At 55.5% G+C, this 24,136-nt stretch overlaps 1 protein-coding gene across 1 annotated transcript in view; it reads left to right on the forward strand.

Annotated features, from left to right (window-relative positions):
- Positions 1 to 24,136, forward strand: part of NHERF2 (NHERF family PDZ scaffold protein 2) — a 36,347-nt gene that overhangs the window by 9,437 nt on the left and 2,774 nt on the right. Inside the window, exons 3-6 of the mRNA XM_069870008.1 lie at positions 17,931 to 18,107; positions 21,289 to 21,442; positions 23,127 to 23,170; positions 23,712 to 23,774. Coding sequence (XP_069726109.1) covers positions 17,931 to 18,107; positions 21,289 to 21,442; positions 23,127 to 23,170; positions 23,712 to 23,774 — 438 coding nt within the window. The remainder of the gene's footprint in view (positions 1 to 17,930; positions 18,108 to 21,288; positions 21,443 to 23,126; positions 23,171 to 23,711; positions 23,775 to 24,136) is intronic.

Consider the following 24,136-nt stretch of genomic DNA (forward strand, 5'->3'; position numbering starts at 1 on the left):
CAGTGGTAAAGCCACTGAGAGGCTTGCAGGGTGCTGCAATTCCCCTCCATCACCGCTCTGGTCCCACCAAGGCACGACTGTGGGGTGGGGGTGCAAAGGAACCTTTACAACTGGAGTTTGTCTTTTGGAAAACAACCCCATGTCTTGTCACTGCTGGATTCAAGCAGCCAGTTGGGTCTGGGGATTCTAATGAAGAGGAATTAGCAGACAGTTGTAAATTGGCCCCTGCTCAGGGAGGGACGGTGTTGCCTTAGTACTGCTGCTGGCAAGAGCTGCAAATGGAATGAGTGTCCTCGGCGACACAGGGGAGCGTGGCTGGCTCTGTCACAACAGTCAGCTGGTGTTGAAGCTCCTGTGTGCTACCAGCCCACATGCGAGGGGCTGATGGCGTAGGGATAACTGTGCTGAGGTCTGCAGGAGGATGAGTGGGTGCCTGGGTGCACACAGGACCCACAGGTGAGGGACCAGTGTGGACATTGAGGCAGTAAATATTTACATTCCTGTTTGGGTCAGGAATAAGAGCTTTTTCTGTTGTAAATAAACTTCTGCTTTGCAGTGTCTTGAACCACCAGCTTTCTGCCAGAGCTGGGAGAGGAATGAATCGCGACAGATGTTTTGGGAGAGCTTTGCCAATGCAGTTGAAGCCCAAAATTTAGGGCTTATAGAGTAACCACAAAGATGTAATAAAACCTCACACGAGCAGAAATGTCCACAGTAATTATGCGATTAAAAAAAACCCACCAAAAAATAAATGCATGGCTCTAATTAAAGTGTTTGCCCATGGCATCATGTGCTTCCTGGGCCCTGTTGCAAGCTCAGAGCTGCAGGGTGATGGGGGGAGGACAGCAAAGCTTGTCCCCAATACCTGAGTGAGGTTCCTGCTGGGCAGGCGAAGGATGAGGGAGGCCTTCCAGCATGGAGCCCGAGGAGCTGGGGCTGTGTCCCTGCAGCATTCCCTGCCCTTCCCACAGCAACTATTTTTTGGTGGGTTCTGCCAGCTTGCTGCAGGTCTGGAAGGGCAAAGCTGAAAGGAAGCCCTGTGCATGCCTTTTTGGGGCAGGGACACATCACCCTGTACATTCTGCGTTTCTCTGCTTAAAAGCCACTTTGCAAAGCTGGGTCTGTGCCTGCGCTCTCAGGAGCTCCCACTGCTGCTGTGCTGTTCCAAGCTGAGAGCATGGGATGGAGCGCAGCTCCCCTCAGCCCTGCTGGATTGGGGAAGATGCCTGTGGGGAGCTGGGAAGCCGGGCAGCAGGGCTGGAGATCCCTGGCATTGCAGTGAGTGCTGGGCTGCGAGGGGTCTGGTTACTGCTGGAGCTCAGACAAGGAGCGGCAGCAAAGCTGGACTTGGGTTTGGGATCAGTGCCTCAATCCTGTCCCAGAGGCAGCAGTTGGGCTGATGCGTGGGGAAGCCAGCAGCCCCGCGCCACTGCTGACCCCGCTGCATTATTGATAAGCGCAGGGCTCGCTGGCATCGTGTGTCACAGGGATGGGCTGGGGCTGCAGGTGGGCTCTGGAGCAGCTCCAGCTCGCAGCATCTTGGGGATGGAGCCTAGGGCATGGCCCAACTGGAGGAGCTCACTCTGAGGACAGTGGGAGGATGCTTTCCTCTAGCTTAGGGGGATGCTGCCCGCACCAATCCAGGCTACAGGATGCTGTGCTGCACCACATGCTTTGCTTGGAGGAGCACACAGTGTTTTCCTTCCCTAGGAGCGTGCCCCTTCCCTGTGCAGGCAGCAAGGGGCTAAATGGATAAAAAACCCTGATTTTTCAGACCACTGGTCCCTTGGACAACCCAGCAACTTGCCGCTTGGTGGGAAGGAGCAGGATGAGACCTGTTTTTGCAGAGCCTACTTTGTAAGAATGCTGAATGCTTGAGCTGGTTGTGCTTCTGCCCAGTGAGGTGCCCAGGCGGCCAGGAGCAGTGGGGTCTGTGCTGCTCAAGGGGTGGCACATGAGGGGGTCTCTGCATCCCACGGCCTCGCAGGTCCTCAAGTGTCTGGGAGCAGTGTGGTCTGTGTTGCTTGAGGGGTGATGTGCCCCGGGGCTCTGCAGCCTCGCAGATCCTCTTACTGGCCCTGGGGCAGCCCCAGACTCATTCCCCACACAGTCCTGACTGCTTGCACCCTGTGCACTGGCCAGCTGTTGACTTCTGATTGCTGTTTGTTTGGTTTTGGTGTCAGTTTGGGGCTGCCACCTTCTGCAGTGGGTTTCCTGGAGCATCAGCTCTGCCTGTGTTGATGCTGGGCATCGCCACGGCTCTCCAAAGAGGCGCTGGCAGGGATCTGAGCCTCATCCTGCTGGATGCAATCCAAGTAAGAGATTGGGATGCTTGCCCACGTTGTTTTAAGGTGAAGAAAACACTGTTGCTTGCCATGCTGGAGCATAGCAGGGGCAGTGCTGACTCCTGACCCGCCCCAGGTCCTGTACACTTGTGTCCTCTCAGTGCTGTGGGAAGGAGGTTTGGCTGCAAAATGCTCCCTTTCCTGTGGACTGTGGCTCTGTTCTGTCACTTAAAATGCCTGGGAGCCACAGGTGGGCTGAGGAATCAGAGGGAAGGGGTTTAGGGGGCATCTCTTGCCTGCATCTCACCTGCCCGGGCTGGATGATTGCAGCAGGTCCCATGAAGGACCTTGGCTGGGGGGTTATTTGAGCCAGGGCAGTGCAGGAAGCCCCTCCCGGGGAGGAGAGCATCCACCCCGCAGCAGAAACTTCCTCCGCTGCGATATTTTTAGTGAAACACAAAGCGAGTGGAAGCGAGCGGGAGGCAGAAGGCAGATTAGCATCAGGAGGAGCTGCGCCCCACCAAAAGCCTTTGTTCCTGGGGCCATGCTCCTCCCAAGGGACAGCTGGGGTACAGTGGGGTCACGCCGGGACCTGCCACCTCCTGGGAGTGGGGCTGGACTGTTGCGGGGTGTTAGCATCCCAGCCCATTGCCTGGCTGTGGAGTAGTAATGCTGCTGACACCAGGAGATGCTGCGTGTGGTCCAGCCTGTCATGTTCCCTTCTGCATCCTCGAGTGCTCCGAAGCTTTCCCTCAAAATGATTTCGTAGAATGGTTTGGGTTGGAAGGGACCTCAAAGCCCATCCAGTTCCACCCCCTGCCATGGGCAGGGACACCTCCCGCTGGATCAGGGGCTCCAAGCCCCATCTAACCTGGCCTTGAACCCCTCCAGGGATGGGGCAGCCACCACTGCTCTGGGCAACCTGGGCCAGGGCCTCCCCACCCTCACAGCAAAACATTTCTTCCCAAGATCTCATCACAATCTCACCTCTTTCAGCTCAAAACCATTCCCCTCATCCTGTCCCTGCCCTCCCTGACCAAGAGCCCCTCCCCAGCTTTCCTGGAGCCCCTTTCAGCGCTGGAAGCTGCTCTAAGGTCTCCCCGTAGCCTTCTCTTCTCCAGGCTGAACAGCCCCAACTCTCTCAGTTCGTCCTTGTGTGGGAGGTGCTCCAGCCCTCGGATCATTTCTGTGGCTTTCTCTGGATTCACTTTGAAAATGGTACTAAATGGTACCATTCAAACACCGCTTGCTCTGGAGCAGCTGGTCCTGGCCCCTCCGCTTGCAAGGATGCGCTCAAGCAGCTTCGTTTCATAACAGCCCTGCTTACAAGTGGGCTTCTCGCCAGCTGCTTAATGGTTTCGTTGGATAGTAAAAATATTAAATGGTTTCAAATGAATTAAAAATCTTCTGGCAGGATCAGGGCCCTCTGTGTGTGCCCTGGAAGCTGCCCAGAGCCTCTGATGGGATTTTTGCTTCATCCTTCGGAGTTTCTCCAGGCTGGTTGGGCTCACGGTCCTGTTGTGGTGGAGAAAAACTTAAAACAATATTGTTGGGGGGTTTTGGCTTTCTTGTAAGGCCTTAATGAGTTGTGGAGGATGGGGCATGCCTTGTGTTCACTTTTCATCCAGGACTGTCCCTGTGCCACCATGCAGTGTGGCTGGATAAAACCCCTCTGGGTGTTTGATCCCAGACCTGGTGATGCTGTGGGTCTGGGTGAATTCCACCTCCTGTCCAGCCCCACCAGGCACTGGGTTGCTCCCATCCAGGGAGAAGGTATTACAGCATTGTTGGTGGGGAGTGGAAGCACATGGAGAAAAGGTGCTGTGTGAGCTGACTTCCAGCGTGCATTCCTGGGCTGGAGGGGGCCAGGGCTTCCAGCTGCTGGCTGGGCACGCCCCACTTCCAGAGGGATTTTAAAGAGCTCCTTTTAATCCATAAGGAAATTACCTGTTCCTGCTTGCAGCCTTAATAGCATGCAGGAGCCTGGAGAAGAGGGGGCTGAGGGGAGACCTAATTGCTCTCTACATCTACCTAAAAGGTGGTTGTAGAAAGGTGGGTGTTGGTCTCTTCTCCCAAGCGATGGGTGATAGGACAAGAGGGAATGGCCTCAAGCTGTGCCAGGGGAGGTTTAGATTGGGCATTAGGAGAAGTTCCTTCACTGAAAGGATTCTCAAGTACTGGCAGAGGCTGCCCAGGGAGGGAGTTTGGTCCCCATCCCTGGAGGTGTTCAAAAGCTGGGTAGGTAAGGTGCTTGGGGATATGGTTTACTAGTGGACAAGTACAGTTGGACTTGATGATCTCAAAGGTCTTTTCCAACCTTATGATTCTAAGTATGATGTGATGACTGTAGCATTGGCTCTGCCCCTTATTCTTGCTCTTCAGTCAGGGAAACTGATGCTGTGAGGGTGAGTGATTTACCCAGCACTATAGGAGAGGCTGGTGTTGGAGTTAAGGTCTGAACTGAGCCATTTCTGGCTCCCAGTCCTTGGCTCTGTCTCTACCAAGATTTTACAGGCTGTGATCTCAGGAGACTTCTGGTTGTGATATGAACAAGAGAGGAAAACTAAACTTGTAATGAGCAAAGGGCTTCTATGGATCCTCAGGTCTCTAGAAATAAGGAATTAAACCCCAAGTTGTCGACATAATTATTTCTGGCAAGATCCGTATTGTAATTTAATTTCATTACAGCATTTGCTTGGGCTCCTGAGTGTTCCGGTTCCACTGCTGTGTGCGTTTAAACTGTAACCAGACACGGAGCTTGATTTGTTGGAGAAATGTCTCTCTCTTCACTAACCCCTGCCAGAGTTTGTTACTGAGCACAATAAGCTGGGAGGTGACAGTTTGCTGTGGACCCATGGAAGCCCAAAGGAAAAATAACTTTATGAGCAAGGGGAAGGTAAGAAAGATGATTCCCTCTGGGTACCAGTGCCACAATAGAGTGTGAGGCTGTGTTGCTAGCATATCTGGCTCTGACTGCCTGGCCGGCGATGGGGTCTTTCCCTCGATGGGGTCTCCAGTGCTGAGCCATCCCGTGCACTGGTCCATGGCTGGGGACGCTCAGAAAGCAGCGGGGCAGGGAGCCGGTGTCTGGATGCAGCCACAGCCCCTTCCTTGCTTGGTTAAGGGAGGCTCGCTGCCCGCACAGACCCATCAGGAGCCCCGCTTGCCCTGTACTGCTGTGGGATTAAACCCTCTTAAGGGTTTTTAGGGCCTAATCCCATTAAAGAAACGAGCAGCACAAAAGGCAGCGGGAAGGGCTAATCCCTCTGCTCCTGCCTCTGCGGGCTGAGCTCCCACCCCAGGCTGTGCTGGGGCAGCTCTTCCCGCATCCCATCGGGACCGGAGCCGTGCATCCCTGCGGTGGGATGCTCTGCTGTGGGACATATCTCCAGTGGCTTTCCCCAAGCCTGCCAGCTGCCACCTTGCCTCGTCCGCAGCCAGCGTGGCTGGCACAGGGCTGGCAGTCCCTGTGAGCAGCCAAAGGCCACCCCAGGTAAATCAGTTAATTCTGTCCCTGGGTTGTTCATGGTTAGCAGGATTTAATTAAGACAAGCCCTAATTAGTTCTAAGCAGGGTAAATAGTCTGCTTTGCCTGGAAGGATTCCCCGCTCCTGTCTGGCAGTTGCTAATGAGTGAGTGCAGGGCTCTCCCTGCCATCAGAGGCTGAGCCTATCCTGGGATGAGGGACGTGGGAGACCCCGCATCATGTTGGAGCAGCCCAGAAGCGGGGATGAAAATTGCCTCATGCTGCTCATGAGAGCAGGTTCCAGGTTTTGCTGGGCACCTGGATCAATCTCTTGGATTTGCAAGCACTGTGCAGGGGCTGCTTATGGGGAGGCCACTTTCCCTGTGGCTTTCTGGTCCTCTTCAGCCCATCCCACGGGCACAGATGGCAGCTCAGTGCCCCTCAACTGGCACCGGGGTGTGCCCAGCGCCGCGCACCCGCTTTTGCCTGGGGTTTATCAGCAGGAGCAGTCGCAACCTGGGACTGGCTCCAGTGGTTATCGTGGGATGTCCTCCTGCTTTGAGTTGGAAACACACTTTGTCCTAGACCTCCTGCCACCACCTCCTTATCTGCCCCAGCACGGAGGTGCTGTTTGGCCGTTGTGGGTGAAGATAAACCCCAGTTCCTCGCCTGAGGAGCAGCCTTTGCAATAAGGGGCATCTTCTGTGCCCTTCTTCTTAAGGCGCTGGGTTTAAAACGTCATTTTTGAGCTGAGCGTAGAATCATAGAATGGTTTTAGTTGGTAAAGACCTTTAAGAGCATTGAGTCTGCTTGATCCCGTGTTTTCCAGTGGTGCTGTGGGGTGGAGCGGATGCCAGTGATGGTTGCTGTGGAAGGAGGGTTGTGTTGTGGGGAGGAGGTTGAGCCCCCACAGGCAGAGCCAGGGACTCTGGGGGCTGTGTTGGGATCAGCTCCACGGGCAAGTTTTATGTGAAAGTTGGATTGTGGGAGGAGGGGCTGTCTCACACGTCAAGCCAAAAGCTGGGAGTGCAGCCCCTCGCGCCTCCTGCATTTTGTAAAATGGCACCTCTGGATATTTTATTGCAGGATAATACAAAAGCCCTTACATTTGGGTAACCCCAAGCGTGGGTGCCACGGCACTGGCTTTACTTCCATTAGAAGGAACGCAGAGGATGTTCAGAGCCCTCCCCCTGCCCCGTTTCCTCCAGCAAGCCGAGCTGCCTGGCCAAGACAAATATTGGTAGTAAACTATTGAACTTCCCTGGTCCTGGCGCTCACAGAGCAGCGCCTGTTCTCCCCCTGCCCTGCACAGGGGCCGAGCTGGGGAGCCGCAGGTTTGTCCCCGAGCTGGGGACAGCAGGAGCTGGAGGGTGTGAGGGGAGAGGGCAGCACACTCTGCGGAGCTGGAGCATCCGTGGGGCTGCACCCAGCTCCTCCTGCCCTGTGCCCGCTGCACCCCCAACACCAGCCTGGGCACAGCGTGAGCTTGTGGGCAGCGCAGGGGGAGATCACCAGCCCTTGAGGGTCACCACGGTGGATTTCATGGTCTCTTTCCCACCCTGCGAGTGCGTTGTTGGGCTCCAGAAGTATAAATTGTAGCGGTCAATAAATGACCTCTTCCTCCAGGGCCATGTGGGCTTGGGAGAGGGGACCAAAAGCCACACCTTTTCTGGCCCATGGTGCAGATCGTGGGTTTCCATGTCCCATGTGAGACACCTCGGCAAGCGGCTGACTTTTGGCAGGACCTCGGGCTATTTATTGCTGTGCCCTGTCCCCAGAAATCAGGCTTTTGGGGCAGCTCTTGGTGGATTTGAGCAGGTTGGTGCTGGTAGCTGCTGGTGCTGTAGCAGGGAGGGAGGAGCTGTGTGACATGGGGTGCTGTTTGTGGTCCCACAGTTGCCGCGCAGTCACAGCGTCCCCTGGGTCCTGTGCAGCCTGCAGAGTGAACATGGGGAATAAAGAGCTTGAGCATCCTGTACCCTTCAAAAAAGTCTCATTCCTTCCCTGGGAGGGTGGCTGAGAGATCCCCACCTGTAATGAGGAGGTGGCGGCACACACAGCAGTTGTCCCACTGTTCTCACTGCAGGTCCTGAGCCCCTGGTGCTTGCTGGCACATTGCATGAGGGCCCTCGCCTTCCTGAAGGACGGGGTTCCCCTGGTGTTGGTGGTGCTGAGCTGGTCACCGCGGTGCAAACACACGTGGGATGCTTGTGGCTGCACCCAGGGCTCCCCGCTGCCACAGGGGCGCAAAGCTGGTACGACTGAATTCCTGTTAAGGACCTGGTGTTGTTTAATGCAACAAACAGGGCCAACATTAACTAATGCTTTGGTGATTGCTCAAGGCTTGGCCTCAGCAAGAAAGGGTCTAAAGGGCAGGTTGATACAGCATGGTCAGCAGTTTTGCGGTGCACAGAGCCTCTGGCTGCGAGCAAGAGCTCACTTATGTGCAGGATGTGCTGTGGGCTCTGCCCTGGGCAGGGGGCTCTGCTTGGGATCCATTCATGTGCTCGGAGCAGTGCTGAGGATGTTCAGATGCCACGGGTGGCAGTTGTGCCTTTGATTTGGGGCGCTGTGAGCTCCTTGCTGCAGCACAGCCCCTGCGGAGGGAGGGAGTGACTGGGGAGGCTCATTCCCAGCATCTTCCAGTGCCTTCCCATCGTCTACGGAATCCCTCCCCTTGCCCCACGGGGTTCATGGCAAGCGTGGGAAGGACTTTTTCCCCTGTTCCAGCAGCCTGAGCCGTGTTTTGAGCCCTGCACAGAGCAATTGATGCTCTTTGCCTCCTTTCCCTCCTACACACTGGAAGACAGATCCCTCTGGATCTGAGATCCCTTTGCATCCAGAATGGAGATCCCATATTTCTCCTTTTGGACAAAACCCAGCTTGCCAGGACCTGTGCTGCCACCCGGAGCTGATCCCTTCTGAGCAAGGGAACTTGTTGACATCCCAACTGCGTGTTTCCTTGGCAGATTGTGCTGGAAAAGTTGTCTCTCTCAAAGAAAACATGTGCACGTGGCGGTTTTGCTCTCCTCCATCCTCCTTCCCCGTCTTTCCCCGCTCTGGGCCAGCTGCTCCGTGCTCCCAGCCAAGCCTCTGCTGCCGTTCCTGGCTCCAGCCCTGCTCGCTGGAGAGCGTGGGTGCCTTTGCTGGCTGAGTCTGCTCAAATGCCAGCAAAGCAGGGGGAGAAAAAAAAAAAAAAAGCTGTTTCTTGTGGCTGAGAAATTCCCCAGCTGTGGGATTGCTGAGGAATGGCAGGGAGAGCTCTGCTGGGGGAGGTGGGTGTGATTGGATGGACCCCATGGAGCAGGATGGGGCTGGGGTCCCCACACCAGCTGGCTGCCCTCACTGGGGACCCTTGTCTGGGGTTGTCCCCACCGGGGATGTGTGATCCTCACCAGGACGTGGCCTCTCTGCTGAGAGGCTCCTTTGTGCTCAGGGATTTCTGTAATACGGCCGCTGGAGCTGCGACACAGTGCCGGGGATTTTGGAGAGGGGCAAATCCAGGCTTACCCCCTCGCCTAAGGGCATCCAGCTAAGGTCAAGCTCTTATGTCTTTGGCAGCAAGTTGCTTAAAGGTGAAACGCCGTGGGGAGGCAGTAAGTGGAATGCTTTTCCCATCACCCTGCTCTGGCATGGGAGCTGTGTTGTCCCATGGAGCAGCCCAGCCTGGCTGGCACTGTCACTGCAGGCTGGAGACCAGGCGTCCTCCCCACCCTTCACATCCTTCCTGCTCTTGTTTTCTCCTGCCAGGCAGTTTCTTGGGATAAGAACCTTCTGTGGTGTGTGGGGCTGTGGCCGAGGTCTGGCTCTGGCATGGGGACTCCGCTCTCCCGTGGGTTTTGCATCCTTGGAAGGGACCAGGTTGGGGTGCGTGGGCTTGGGGGAGACCTGGGTGCTTTGGTGCACGGCTCAGGGAGGATGCTTACCACTTCTTCGTGCCACCATGCAGTGCTAAGGGACAGCAAAGGACCTAATTAATTGTTTCTGATTGCTTTTGCGTTTTCCTGGGAAGGGCTGCTGGGGACTGAGTCACCAGTGGCAAGGCACGTTGTCACCTCTGCCAAGTCCAGAATTGCTGCAGGGCTCAGGGTCGGGGTCCCTGAGGATGGTGGGTCCCTTTCTTTGTTTCTGTAAACAGGGTTTTGCTCATTTAACTGCTTTGCTTGTTCAGTTTTTAGGTTCCTTCTCTTCCTAAAAACCGTGTCGTTTCTGCATATCCCTCTCTTATGAGGCCAGGCTGAGAGAGTTGTTCAGCCTGGAGAAGAGAAGGCTACGGGGAGACCTTAGAGCAGCTTCCAGCGCTGAAAGGGGCTCCAGGAAAGCTGGGGAGGGGCTCTTGGTCAGGGAGGGCAGGGACAGGATGAGGGGAATGGTTTTGAGCTGAAAGAGGTGAGATTGTGATGAGATCTTGGGAAGAAATGTTTTGCTGTGAGGGTGGGGAGGCCCTGGCCCAGGTTGCCCAGAGCAGTGGTGGCTGCCCCATCCCTGGAGGGGTTCAAGGCCAGGTTAGATGGGGCTTGGAGCCCCTGATCCAGCGGGAGGTGTCCCTGCCCTGGCAGGGGCTGGATGCTTGCCCACTGGAAGTCCCCAAATGACCGTACCAGTGGCGGCTTGGCTGCGGGTCCTGCTGAGCACCCGCTGCTGGATGCTTTCCACCGCTAATTGGAATCGCTTGGCTGTCTCGCCTGCTATCCACACTCGCTCCTCTTGCTGCGTGTTGGCAGAGAAAGCGATGAGATGCATCCAAAGGGCGCTGGGCAGGCTGGGGCAGCCCCTGCTCCTCCTGCAGCCCCCTGGGCAGAGATGCTGAGCCCCTGGGTGCTGTCAGGGAGAGCAGCACAAATTGAGATGTCTTTTAAAAACAAGTAAATGGTTTTGGGGGATGCTTCTATCCCTCAAACTCAGCTGGAGTGATGTAAATAATGGGAGCAATTTGAATAATGGAAGCTATTTTAATAATCTATGAAAGCTCAGACCTCGGGGTCGGAGCCCAGCAGTGTGGGTCGGTGGGGACTAGAAGCTTTAACACCAGGATAAGGGATGGTGGGACCACAGCTGAGTTTTGGAGGAATGGAGCAATGTTTTCCTCTTTTGGTAGCTGCTGTCTGAGCCGAAACACCTCCTCGGCTAACGGAGCAAGTGGTAATTAGAGTTGTGGCTCTATAAAAATGGAAGCAGGTTGTTTACTGAGCTGGTCTTGCCCGAGGATTTATTTATTCCTGGCCTGTCTGGTGGAAAACCTCCCAACTGCCCCCGTTCTGCAGGCGCTGGGGGCGGTTTCACCCCCAGGACACCTCTGGGTGCTGGAGTGGCCAAGTTTCTCCCACAGCTCTGTGAGGAAGGGGAGCATCTGCTTGTGTTTTGGTGGGCTTGGCGTCCCCCCAGCCGCCTCTCCCCTTCCCCCCCTCTTTATTTATAGCGTTTCACTGACATCTGGAGTTTGAGTGGATTCGGCGCTGGCTGTCTGCGAGCCAGGGATGGAGCTGGGTGAAATATGTGCAGCTGGGGAGGTAGAGAGAGCCCCGAGCCCTTCCCCACAGCGTGCAGGGCATCGCAGTGTGCCGCTGGGGGAGCTGAGTACCAGCTGGGGCTTGGGATGCCCCAGGAGAATCATAGAATCACCAGGTTGGAAGAGACCCACCCGATCATTGAGTCCAACCATTCCTATCAAACACTAAACCATGCCCCTCAGCACCTCGTCCACCCGTGCCTTAAACACCTCCAGGGAAGGGGACTCAACACCCTCCCTGGGCAGCCTCTGCCAGGGACCAATGAACCCTTCTGTGAAAAATTTTTTCCTAATATCCAGCCTGAACCTCCCCTGGTGGAGCTTGAGGCCATTCCCTCTCGTCCTGTCCCCTGTCACTTGGGAGAAGAGCCCAGCACCCTCCTCTCTACAACCTCCTTTCAGGGAGTTGTAGAGAGCAATGAGGTCTCCCCTCAGCCTCCTCTTCTCCAGGCTAAACACCCCCAGCTCTCTCAGCCGTTCCCCATAAGGCCTGTTCTCCAGCCCCCTCACCAGCTTTGTTGCTCTTCTCTGGACTCGCTCCAGAGCCTCTTGTGGTGAGGGGCCCAGATCTGAATACAGGATTCAAGGAACACTCCCCTTTTCCCAGCGATGGGTGAGCTGCTGTGTCCTCGTGCTGCAGCGCAGACCTGGGGGTGCTCTGCCTCGCTGGGCTGGGTTTTGAGGCTCCTCTGACATTTGCCATGGGCAGTCAGCCTCGTCTCTGCCCCTCCGAGCATCGCCGAGGTCCCCTAGCTCACAGGGGGATGTGGGGCCACAATGACCCCCGCTCTGGTGCTGCTTTAGTGGGAAAATTTGAATCATCCCTGGGGGAAGGGGAATGAAAGCCAGCCCTGCTGCAGATCCCTGGCACAGGGGTGAATCGAGGCTGGAATCGCGCTCCTGGCCATGGCACGAGCCCAAAGCCTCCCTGGTTCTCATGGCAAGCAGGGCTGCGGGCACTGCCGGCTCCTGCTTCTTCCAGCTTCCCTCACCTTTGCAGCATGAAAGACAGTGGGGTTTTCACATCTGGGACGTGAGGGCACCCTTCCCCTCCCCAAATCGGGGCCATACGCGTCTGCTTAAAATTAAGCGCATCCCGGAGTCTGAGTAAAGGCAACAGCCTTTGAGCTTCCAACAGAATTGTAGTAATAATAGTGGTAATTAAAGCTTGCCTGTGGCTTCACTCGGCTCCCAGTATAACTGTTACTGCCAAGGGAGAGTGCCTGTGTCAGGGCGGGTGTAAATGGGCCCCTTGTTCAGGCAGCGCTGTGGCCCTGAGTCTCCTTCCTGCGTGGATTTCTCCTCCAGCTTGGCTCTTTCTCAGCTTCCAGAATTGCCTCTCCCTGCTCTGTCTGCTGGTGTCTTGAGTTTTGGTCAGGATCCTGCGCTGCTGGAGCTGCCTTTCTCCTCTGCAACCCCCAGAAGCAGCCCTGCATCCCTCCCCCCCTGCATCCCTCCCCGCTTGCTGCTGCAGTGGAGAAGCTACTGTGCAGGGGATGGCGAGGTCCTGGCTGGAGGTGAGGCAGTGGGATGGACACTGAGGCCCTGAGCAGCATCCTTTGTTCCCCCAGGACATCTCAGTGTCCCGAGGTGGCAGTGGAGCAGGACAGGAGCCTGATGCTGCCCAGCCCCTGCAGAGGTTTCCATGCAGGGAGCAGGCGAGCAAAGGAACCGTTTTCTGACCGAAACCACATGCGAAAGGAGAGGAAGCACCACGGGAGCTGACTTAAAAGAAAATATGTTAACAATGTAAATGAGGCAGGAATGCTCCTGCCTGTGTTTTCTCCAGCTTGGCTGAGCAGGGGCGGAAAGGCTTGGTGTGGGACAGGGTGAGCTGGAGCCTGGAGCACATCCAGGCAGTGCAGTTCCAAACAACGGGGATGAGACCACGTTTGGCTGCCCCCATGCACCGGCAAAGCCCACCACGCTGGGGCACGGAGGAGCAGCCCCGAAAGGGTCAGGGGGTGCGCAGGTTGCAGGGGGTGAGGTGGTCCCTGGTGGAATTGAGCCGATTAGGCAGCAAACCCTGATCTCCGGTGATTACGTGCGGTGATGGAGCTGAGGTGGCCGTCACGCACACGGCAGATGAGCTCAGCTTGGTTTGAGCAAATCCCCATTCCGGGTGGGATGTGTGGGGCTGGAGCAACCATTTCCCCCAGCGGTGCTGCTGCGGGACACCGTGTGCTTCCCAGCCGTGCCGACAGCATCCCCTCAGCCTTGGAAGAGGTTCAGGAGGCGAAGCCCCTCACGGAGGCGCACAGCAGCATCGTGGTTTCGGTGTGAAGAAGCTGTTCTGTCCCACAACATGCCAGGACCCACCAGGCTCCTGCAGCAGATGGTACGGATCTGGCCTTGGCCACTAGACTAGCTCAAGCATCCAGCAGACAGGAAAGCTGGTGAGGGGCTCCTGATCAGGGAGGGCAGGGATAGGATGAGGGGGATGGCTTTCAGCTGATAGAGGGGAAATTGAGATGAGATCTTAGGGAGAAATGTTTTGCTGTGAGGGAGGAGAGGCCCTGGAACAGGTTGGCCAGAGCAATGGTGGCTGCCCCATCCCTGGAGGGGTTCAAGGCCAGGTTGGATGGGGCTTGGAGCCCCTGATCCAGTGGGAGGTGTCCCTGTCCACAGCAGGGAGTGGAACTGGATGGGCTTTGAGGTCTCTTCCAACCCAAACCATTCCATGATACGTACTCCATGGTGGAGCATCCCTGAAACAGCCAGGTCTGTGGGATGGGAACAGTCCCAGTCACTACAGGGACCTGCCTGAGGTGGCACAGACCCTGTGCTATGATGTCCCTGGGAGCTGAGGGGTGTCCCTGGGTGACGCCGGCTCCCAGCAGCAGGGCTGGAAGCTCTAAAGGAAAAAGAAATCAATGCTGCAAGAGCTGCGCTGAGATTGTGAGAGCGGGCACCACCCAACCAGTGCTTTTTTTTTTATTGAAAGCATTTCATTGTTTTTAATGTCTTGTTTGTGTGTTTTTAAATGGACCAGCTTGAACAGCGCTTCCGAAACCTTTTTCCTTCACAAATGGCAATGATTTGCCCCAAGCGGCCGCGCTGGAGGTGCTGTTGGCAGGCGGGTTGTTGTCCAAGCAGTGTTTACCTGCATGCGTTCACCTACCCCTCTGATGGGTGTAGACTAGGATATTTGTAGATGGATTGTGTGCCATGCCATTGCTTCTTAAACCAGTTTATGAAATCAATGGCTGCTGGTAATACCTGGATTCCTGGGGGAAAAAAAATTCCTTTATTTTGCCATTTTCAATCATGGAATCCCAGCTTGGAAGGAACTTCAAGGACCTTCTGGTCCAACCTTTCCTGGTAAACTCCCAATCTAAGTTAGGTGGCCTAGCACCATCCAGCTGAATCTGAAAAGTGTGTGATGTTGAGGAGTCCACCCCTTCCCTGAAAAGATGATTCCAGTGGCTGATTGTTCTTGTGAAAGCTGTCCTCGTGTCCACCTGGTTACAGGAGTAACTCGTACCCGTTGCCCCTTGTCCTTTCCATGGGGCTCCTTGTAAACTGGGGCTCTCAATCTTCCTTGTAGCCACTTTATAATACTGGGACAGCATTTAAATACTTATTTAATACACTTTTTTTTTTTTTTTGGATGCAAATAGACAAAAAAAAAGGCAGTTTGTTTTTGTTGCTTTCTAGTATAGGTGTGAATATAACATACCCAAAGTGGCTTTTATGTTCTTGGCGTGTGAAAGGGCAGTGAAGTCTCCTCCAGAGCAATGCAGGAGGATCTCGGCAGGGGTGAGTGGTCGGGGAGTTGCTGGGGGAGCCCAGATAACGTGGCAACCTTAGAGGGAGCGCTGCATCGCAGGGCTTGGGTTTCACAAAGGCAAAATCCCCCTGGGAGCTTAGGAAATATCTTCCCAGAACACAACCAGGGAAACGCTGGCACTGGGCGCAAAGGAAATAAATAGAAGAGCTGGCAAGAGATGCAGCAGCTCTGTGTGCGCGGGGGGGAAGCGAGGGGAGCGGCAGTGTCCGCTTAATCCCAGAGAGGGGCTTTGCGGAGCTGGGGGCTCAGAGCTGTTCTTTCCAGTGGCCGAGGATTGCGTTAGTCGGGAGATTTAAGAGCCGGATCATCTCTGCGGGAGGATAAGCAGTTTTGCCTGAGGATTTCTGCTCGAAACAGATGTGAATTGGGATTTGTTTATTTATTAAAACCAAACTCTTGAAAGCATTTTGGTAAAGGACCTTGAATTCATAATTTTGTGGTGGCAGCAGAGCAAGTCCGTGGAGGACGAGACACTGGTCCCCACCCTCGCAGCCAGAGACCCTGCAGGCAAAGCTTTCCCGGTGTGGTTTATTTATTGAGTGATTTGATTTCAAATCCCAGAGCATCCCCCAAAGGCGGAGGGACCGACCCGGCCAGCGCATCCCCCTCAGCTGCCTGCCAAGCCCTGGGCATCCCCACACTTGGGATGGCAGCCCCGGCATCTTTGGGTGATTTCCTTAGTGCTTTCCCACTGCTGATCCTGTAAAAATGGGGCAAGAGGAAAACGGTTTAAAAAGATAATTTCTAAACCTGAATAGGTGATCCCAGACACATTCCCCTCTGCTTCGTTGTCTGAGCTGCGCAGAGCCCGTGCATCCCTGAAGGTCGCGCGGGTCCGACCCTCTTGGGCCAGTTGAATCATTTCCTGTTTTCTTCGGTTTCTGAAGAACTCTGAGGCGAGCTGGAAATGTTTGCAGATAGGGTGAACTGCCCTCTGCGGGGCCATGGGAAAAACAGAGGCAAGCCGCATCTGCGGAGGGAGAGGACAGGAGCGCACGGTTGGGGCTTGCACTGAGCTGAAGCTCTTTGGGAGCCCTGCCCTGGGTTTTATTCTGATGTCCCATCCATCCAAAGCCAAGCTGGATAGGGCTTTGGAGCACCTTGGTCCAGTGGGAGGTGTCCCTGCCCATGACAGGGAGTGGAACTGGATGGGCTTTGATGTCTTTTCCACCTCAAACCATTCCGTGATTCTGTGTTGCACTGAGGATTTTTCCCTTTTAAGAACCAGTTTGTGCATTGAGGTGTCAATCCCAAGAGCATCTTCCCCAGGCAGGTGCCTGTGGGTCTCTTTTCCTTCAAAACTTGTCCTGGTAGCACCCCTGTGCCCTGCAAGCTCAGCTGCAGCCCCAGCGTGCACCTGAGCAGTCCTTAGGGCTTTTCTCGCAGCTCCCTCTGTGCTTTTTTTAATAGAAAACTGCATTGCAAAGTTAATCCCTTGGACATTCAGGTGCGATTTGCAAGGTCCAAGCACATCCCTTGCCCTTGATGGGTGTTGCCAATGGCAGCTTGTGTTTGCACATGCTTTTGAAGAATTTGAGGCTCTGGCTCCAAGGAGTTGGGGTGGCTGAGATGTCCCCAAGTGCCATGACCGCATGTTTTTCGAACCCCTCAAGGGACGGAGCCTCCACCACTGCTGTGGGCAGCCTCTGGCAGAGCTTCACTGCTCTGTCAGGGAAGAATTAGTTCATAATATCCAATCTAAACCTCCCTGGAACAACTTGAGGCCCTTTCCTTTTGTCTCATCCCTTCTTACTTGGGAGACGAGACCAACACCCACCTCACCACAACCTCCTTTTAGGTAGTTGTAGAGAGCGATGAGATCTTCCCTCACCCTCCTCCTTTCCAGGCTAAATGATGTTTTAAGCAACACTGAGGGTGTTTTCAGAAATAACCACAAGGTGCTGTGCGTGCGAGGAGCCCTGGAGCCGTCTAAGGAGGGATGAGATGGGGATTTGGTGTTTCGCGGTGCCTTTTGACCGAGAGAGGAGCGTGGAGGAAGTTGCTGGGTGGCTTTAGAATTGGAAAGGAAAGGCTGCATGAGATTTCACCATAAATATAATCAGAAAAAAAAAAATAAGGAAGGGAGCGGCATTTCTTTTAATGAAAGATTAAATCTCGGCCACAGGGAGCATTTTCTCAAGGAAACAGATGAAAATGAGAACCTGTGCATGTGAGGTGGCTCTTGCCGGTGACACGATGCTACCCAGCGCATGGGCTGGGAAGGGTCTGCGTGGGGGCTGGTGGGGACACAGCATCCGAGGGAGCATAAAAGGGTCCTGACCTGGAGCAGAGTGTGTTTGTGGCTCCCTGGCTGCCCTGAGGAGCTATAAAGCATTTTCTGTGGGATGACGGGAAGATGCTAAACTCTTTGTGTGCTCCAGTACCTCCAGCGAGCTCAGCCTTCTTGTATCCCAAGGTGTCCCCGCATGGGGTTCATCATACTGTCCCTAGAACCTCTGCGCTGGGAGGTGATCGTGCCGATGTCACCGCAATCAAAGGCACAGCCCTGCCTTAAATAAATTACTAAGGTTAACCCAGTGTCTCAGAGCATCGCCTGGGCTCTTGGGTTTGGTTCCTCCCTGCCCAGGGCTGCAGGCTCTCGGTGAGCTTTGTCTGGGCTGGTTCTAGTGAAGGAAATGCATTTTTTGTTTTGTTTTATTTTTTTCTGGGCTGGTTTTGGACAATTGATTTTCTAAAATAGACTCAATGAGAGGAAATTCATTTGTTAACCTGTCCCCGTCTAGGGGCACGGGGTGCAGATATGGTGCTTCCTCGGTAGCTTTATTTATGGTTGCATCTTCTTTACAGCAAAACCAAATCTGTAAATTAAATTAATCCTGGTGTTTTGTCTCCCCCCCCAACCCCTTCTCTGTTCGTTAGGATTTCAATGGGCAGAAGGAGCTGTGCCCACGTCTCTGCCACCTGAAGAAAGGTCCCAACGGCTACGGCTTCAACCTGCACAGCGAGAAGTCCCGGCCGGGGCAGTTCATCCGCTCGGTCGACCCCGACTCGCCAGCCTCCAGAGCGGGGCTGCGGCCCCAGGACCGGCTGGTGGAGGTAACGGCGTGGGTGGTCAGCACCTCCCTTCCCGGGGAGCCTTTGGGGTTTCGTCAGCACAGAACATTCAGTCTTGCAAGGGGGGAAGCAGCCGGGTCCTGTCCCCATCTCTCAAGATGGGGACGGGGATAGCGGAAGCGATGGGACCCTTGGGAAGCCTGAAGCTGAACCCACCCCCGCACCCTGATATCTTTTCCATCAGACACCCCATATTCCTCCGTAAAACAGAGCCCTGATGGCAATGTGGGTGCTTTTGCAGGGGATTTATGGTCCTTTGGCTGCTTATTCAAAGCAGGAACTTGTGCGCGCTGAAATCCAGATGCTGCCGCTGGCTCCATCTGGCACTGAGCAGGGTTGGAACAGGCGAACTGGTGCCTGTCTGGATGGGTTGGGGGTGGCAGTGGGATCCTGCAGACAGATCCTGCACTTGGTGACATTGCCTGGTGCTGCTCAGTGGTGGAGCTGGGTCTGCTCGCTGCAGCAAAAGTGCGTTTGGGACATATGGGACCCATCTCGCTGCCTCTCGCCCAGCACCCCCTGTGCCGGGCATAGGGCTGGGGTCGTGCCACCTGGCCAAGCTGATGTGTGGCCAGGCAGGGTCTGGAAAAAGAGCGGGGAGAAGCTTTGCAGGGATTTAAAGACATGAAATCACAAAAGATGGGGAGAAACAGCTCTTGGAAGCTGCAGATTGAGATGAGATCTTAGGGAGAAATGTTTCGCTGTGAGGGAGGGGAGGCCCTGGCCCAGGTTGCCCAGAGCAGTGGTAGCTGCCCCATCCCTGGAGGGGTTCAAGGCCAGGTTGGATGGGGCTTGGAGCCCCTGATCCAGTGGGAGGTGTCACCACCTCTTTCCTGCGCTGTGGGAGCACCAGGATGTCTCCTGCTTGGGGTGACCCTCAAACCATCCCGCGGAGACCAAGCCGTGGGTCTCCCCACCAGCTCAGAGTGGGAGAGGGGTTTGCCCAGCTGGAAGAAAACCCTTGCATTGTGCAGGGCTGGGTGATTTGGGAAGACCAAAGTACCCACTGCTTTCTGACCCTGTCAATAATCATTCCCCGGGCAGTGGGAGCTGCTGCCTCTTGCCCCACACCTGAAAGTTTAATGCCTGGACAGTGTGGGACTGGGGTGGGAGCGAGGCGCTGGCGGCAGCAGCTCCCAGCAGCGTGGTGTCATGGCAAGGGGTTGTGTTATTTATTTATCGGTGCTTGGCAGAGCGCCTGGCGCACACAAAGCAGCGAGGGGTGAGCTCGGAAACGCGATCCCCTCCCTACCTGCTCTTTGGGGCTTCCATAAATATTTGATGCCCCCCAGCCTTGCTGCCCCGGGTGGACTGGGGGTGCTGGGCTGGGGCGAGAGCAGCCCCACGACACTTGGCCGAGCTCAGGCAGGGTGAGCTCCGGGCGTGAAGTGAGGTGACCTGGAGTGGCAGGAGGATGGTGCTGGGGACAGAGAGGGGTTAGAAGCCAGCAGCTGAGGTGCAGAGCCTTGGGAGGAGGTTCTTTTTGTGTCCCAGCCTTTGTCCTGGCCCTGAGGACCCACTTCTCCCCCAGGTTTGTGTTCTGGCAACCAAAACTACAAACGGGAACCCAAAGCCTGGAGCTGGTGCAGCTCAGGCTCTGCTGCATCTGCTCGCCTTGTCCCTTCACGGCTGGGATGAGCAGCCACGACTTTGCAGTGAGAGGAACCACTTCTGGGCTTCATCTGCCATCCTGCTTCCCTGGGACTGGCTGTGATGTCCTGGGCGCTGCCGGGGCAATGGCTGCTGCTGGAGCTCAGCTTGCTGGCGTGCTGCCGGGATGGGGTTATCCTGCTCCTGGCTCGGGCATCGGTGTGCACAGGGGCCGGCAGGGGAGAAGGCAGTTGTCTGTCTGCAGGTGCAGAAGGAAAAGAAATGTTGATGGTGGTGATACCTGAACAGCTGGGGCCCTAAGGAGAACAGGTGTGTGCGGCCAGAGCTTGCATGGTTATAACGTTATCGATGGCTTAGAGAACCTCCTGTCCACTTCTGCCCAGGTTGCTCAGAGCAGCAGCAGCTGCCCCATCCCTGGAGTGCTCGAGGCCAGCTTGGATGGGGCTTGGATCCAGAGGGAGGTGTCCCTGCCCATGGCAGGGGGTGGAAATGGATGGGCTTTAAGGTTCCTTCAAACCCAAACCAGTCCATGATTCTGTGATTCTCCTAACGAAGACCATTCAAATTTCCCAAGTCCTTCCTTTCTTTCAGAAAGCGGTAGTAATGGAGTAGGCATTTTTAAGAGGAGGTGGTTTTTCTGATCCCAGCAATCTTGCCACCACCAGCACTCTCTGCCCTTCTCCATCTGAGCTGAACAGGCACATCGCTTTGCCATCCCTTCAGATGCTGAAGGCAGGGCAGGAGGTGAAGGGTGAGTTGAGCTTCACCAGAGATGGGCTGGAGCATTGGAAGAGTTTATCGTCCCAAAGCGAGTCCAGCAGCAAGGGACTGGGCAGTGCAGACTTTCCCTTGCAGGACAAAGGGTGATTCATTCCCCACCCTGAACAATGCCTTGGAATCACAATTGTCCCTTCCTTGCAGGGAACAATCGGGAGCAGAGGATCATGTTCCCTGCTAGGTCCTGGCTTGCACACAGGGAAGGGAGAAATGAATCCGTGCAGCAGGCATGGAGCCTCACCCACTAGGGACACAGGAAATCCATAGTTTTCCATCACGGAGAGATGAACAATGGTGTGGTGATGCTGCAGCCAGTTGGGCAGGGCCGGGGAAACAGGACACAGTGGTGGCACCCAGCCTGCTGGTTGTACCCTTTAGGCAGCCTGAGGTGCCTGGAGCACATCCAAGGTGAAGGTTGGGCTTGAAATCACTGAAGAGGGCAGCTGGAGCGTTTTGGCAGGACCTGGGTGGGTGAGGTGATGGCAGAGTCTGGGGTCTGTGGTTCCCAGTGGATGTATTTGGGATGCGGGCAGAGCTGGAGTCTGCAGTCACACGGAGGATGCTCTGACAGAGGCACCAGATGGGACTGTGGTGGCAGGAGGCCTGAGAGGGAGAAGGAAAAAGCCTGTAGCCTTTCTGTCATCCCAACGGAAATTACAAAAGGGAAAATGGAACCCTTGGGGGCTGAGGGGTCTGCTCTGGGCGTCTGTCAGCTGGGAACAGCATCTCTGCTGCGTGGGGTGTAGACTCGGGTCCTGACGCTGTCGCTTTGCAGGTGAACGGCATCAACGTAGAAGGGCTGCGGCACTCGGAGGTGGTATCCCACATTAAGTCCAGGGAGAATGAAGCCAGGCTCCTGGTGGTGGACCCCGAAACAGATGAGTACTTCAAGAAGCTGGGGGTGACCCCCACGGAGGAGCACACTAAAGGTGAGAGCTGCCTTTCCCTGGGTCATCCCACACCGTTCACCGTGCCAAGGGTGGGATTTCAGGAGTGAGGGAGTCGCGTTTCCCTCCTGTCTCATCCCGCGGTAGCTTCCTGAGCACCACCCAGCTATTTATGAGTAGTGAGAAGGCTTCCTAATTGAGCCAAACCACAATTTGTTATTTTTAGACAGTGAATAATTAGCTGAGGAGCTTGCTGCCATAAAGTGGGTGCTTGGTGAGTGATGAGCTCCTGGAGGAATGCTCAGCTGGGACGGATCCGTTTGGTCAAGGCTGGGAAGCCTCTCTGGTGGCCGTTCCTCTGTTTTTGGCCGCAGCACCTGCACAGAGTCCCTTGGGGGAGTGCAGAGTGGTCTGTACAGGGGCATTGAGCCAGGGGCTCGGGAGGGAGCATGCAATCAATCCCCTGGGGCTCTTTGCTGTAGCTGCATCGAGAAACGCTGGAGCAAACGCCGTGTGCACCCAGGGGGAAGGGTTTCACACCACAGCGATCACAGGGCTGTGGGAGACATTTCCCTTGCTGCTGAAACCTGGCAGAGAAAGCTGCCTGTCCACTCTGCAACCTGTTGTGCCGCAGCTCCCAGATGGGGAGGGAGCGAGGCGCAGCCCAGCCCGTCCTGCCCAGCTGAATGGGGAGCTCTGTGTCCCAGTACAGCTGTTCCTTATCTGATCCGCACCCTGGCTGCCTTGGATGCTCAATGGGGAGGTTTGTCCAAAGAAATGGGTCACACAATGCTGAGAAGAGTGCATGGGGCAAAAGTGGTGTCAGATGCTCCGTGTCGGTTCGAGGAAGAGCTGGGGCGAGAGCTGTCTGCTGGCACGGGCGAGAAAGGAGCTCTTGTTCCCAGAGTGGGGACGCGGCCGGGGCCATGGATGCGCGGGTGGGTGCTCGAGCCCCTACCTGAGTCCTGTAGCTCTCGCCACTGTCCTGATGCATTCAGAGACCAAAAATTGGGTCTGCCTGGCTGGTGACACTGTGTGTTCAGTACGTGTGTGGGTGACAAAAGGCTCTGTTAAATTCTGTTGTTTGCAGGCTAAAAGGAAATTATAATAAGTGCACTCTTTAATCAAACTGCTCTGGCCTCAGGCTGGCAGTTTCAGTAAGTGTTGGGGTTGTTCAGCCTGGAGAAGAGAAGGCTCTGGGGAGACCTTAGAGCAGCTTCCAGCACTGAAAGGGGCTCCAGGAAAGCTGGGGAAGGGCTCTTGTGCAGGGACAGGACAAGGGGGAATGGTTTTCAGTTGAAAGAGGGGAGATTGAGATGAGATCTTAGGAAGAAATGTTTCACTGTGAGGGTGGGGAGGCCCTGGAACAGGTTGCCCAGAGCAGTGGTGGCTGCCCCATCCCTGGAGGGGTTCAAGGCCAGGTTGGATGGGGCTTGGAGCCCCTGATCCAGTGGAAGGTGTCCCTGCCCATGGCGGGGAGAGTGGAAGTGGGTGATTTTTAAGTTCCCTTCCAACCCAAACCATTCTGTGATTCTATGAAGGTGTTTTCTTCAGTTGAAAACAGGATGAAATTAAGTGAAGGGGAATTGGAAAGAATTTTGTTCCAGAAGGACACACAGAGGATGGACAGGCTTCTGGAGCTGGTGGCAAGGGGGAAGGCAGGGTGGGACGATGCCAAGGGGTGCTCGCTGGGACCTGAGGCGTGTTTTCTCTGTGTGCTCTCTAGGTGTGCTGCCCCAGCCCATGACCAACGGATCTGCACCGTCCCAGGTGAGTCCTTCCCCGCCGCAGGACGCGGCGTTGCGGGCGAGCTCAGTTTAGAGGGACACATTGGAGTGATCGGGAGCGAGAGGCCAGGCTCCTGCCCCCGGCTCCCAGCTGTGATGCGGGAGCTGCCTGGGTGACTGGGCAGCCTCTGGAGCAGGGAGGGATGCTCCTCGTGTCCCCAGGGCTCGTTTAGCTCCACTGAAGTGCTGCTGACTGGTTTTATTAAGAATTGCTTCCTGCTGCAGCATTAATTTAGGGGTTGAATAGGGCTGGGTTCAGCCTCCTTTAATCGCTGTTGCCAGGGATAGAGGGAGGAGGTGAGCGGCTGCCCGGTCCTGGCCTGGCGAGGGGGATGCAGGAGAGCAGCGGCTCTGCCAGCAAATCCCAGGGAGCCCCGGTGTGTGTGCAGGGTCCCTTGGGCTCTGTCCCACACCAGGTGACTCTGGGATGCCCATCATACCACGCTGGAGCATTCTTCTGCCTGGCTTTTTATTTTTGTTCTAATTCTTTGTGGAAACTGGACTAACGTTCCTGTTTTCGCCAGCTGAACGGAGGATCCACATCTTCATCTCACAGCGACCTGCAAAGTCCCGGGAAGGAATCGGAGGTAAAAGCCCCCAAGCATTCCCACTCCCTTTTCCATCCTATTGTAGGTTCCTCCTTGCACTATGGTGCTGTGTATTGCTGCCTTGCCATGCATTTCCACTTCTGTCTCGCTGACTTGGGTACCCTAGTGTCCCTCCAGCAGGCAAAATCCAGGGTTTTCTTCTATCCCCAGAGTATGGAGTGGAGCCTTGAGCTCTCAGCAGCTGCTGATTCTAGCACCGGGGTGGCTGTGAAGCTGGGATGGGAAGTGGCTGAGGGACCAGGGAGGTTTTAGCCTGGAGAAGAGGAGGCTGAGGGGAGACCTCATCACCCTCTGCAGCTCTCTGGAAGGAGGTTGCGGTGAGGGGGGTGTTGGTCTCTTCT

This window comes from Phaenicophaeus curvirostris, chromosome 16 (genome assembly GCF_032191515.1).
Source record: "Phaenicophaeus curvirostris isolate KB17595 chromosome 16, BPBGC_Pcur_1.0, whole genome shotgun sequence".
In the NCBI taxonomy this organism is placed as follows: domain Eukaryota; kingdom Metazoa; phylum Chordata; class Aves; order Cuculiformes; family Cuculidae; genus Phaenicophaeus; species Phaenicophaeus curvirostris.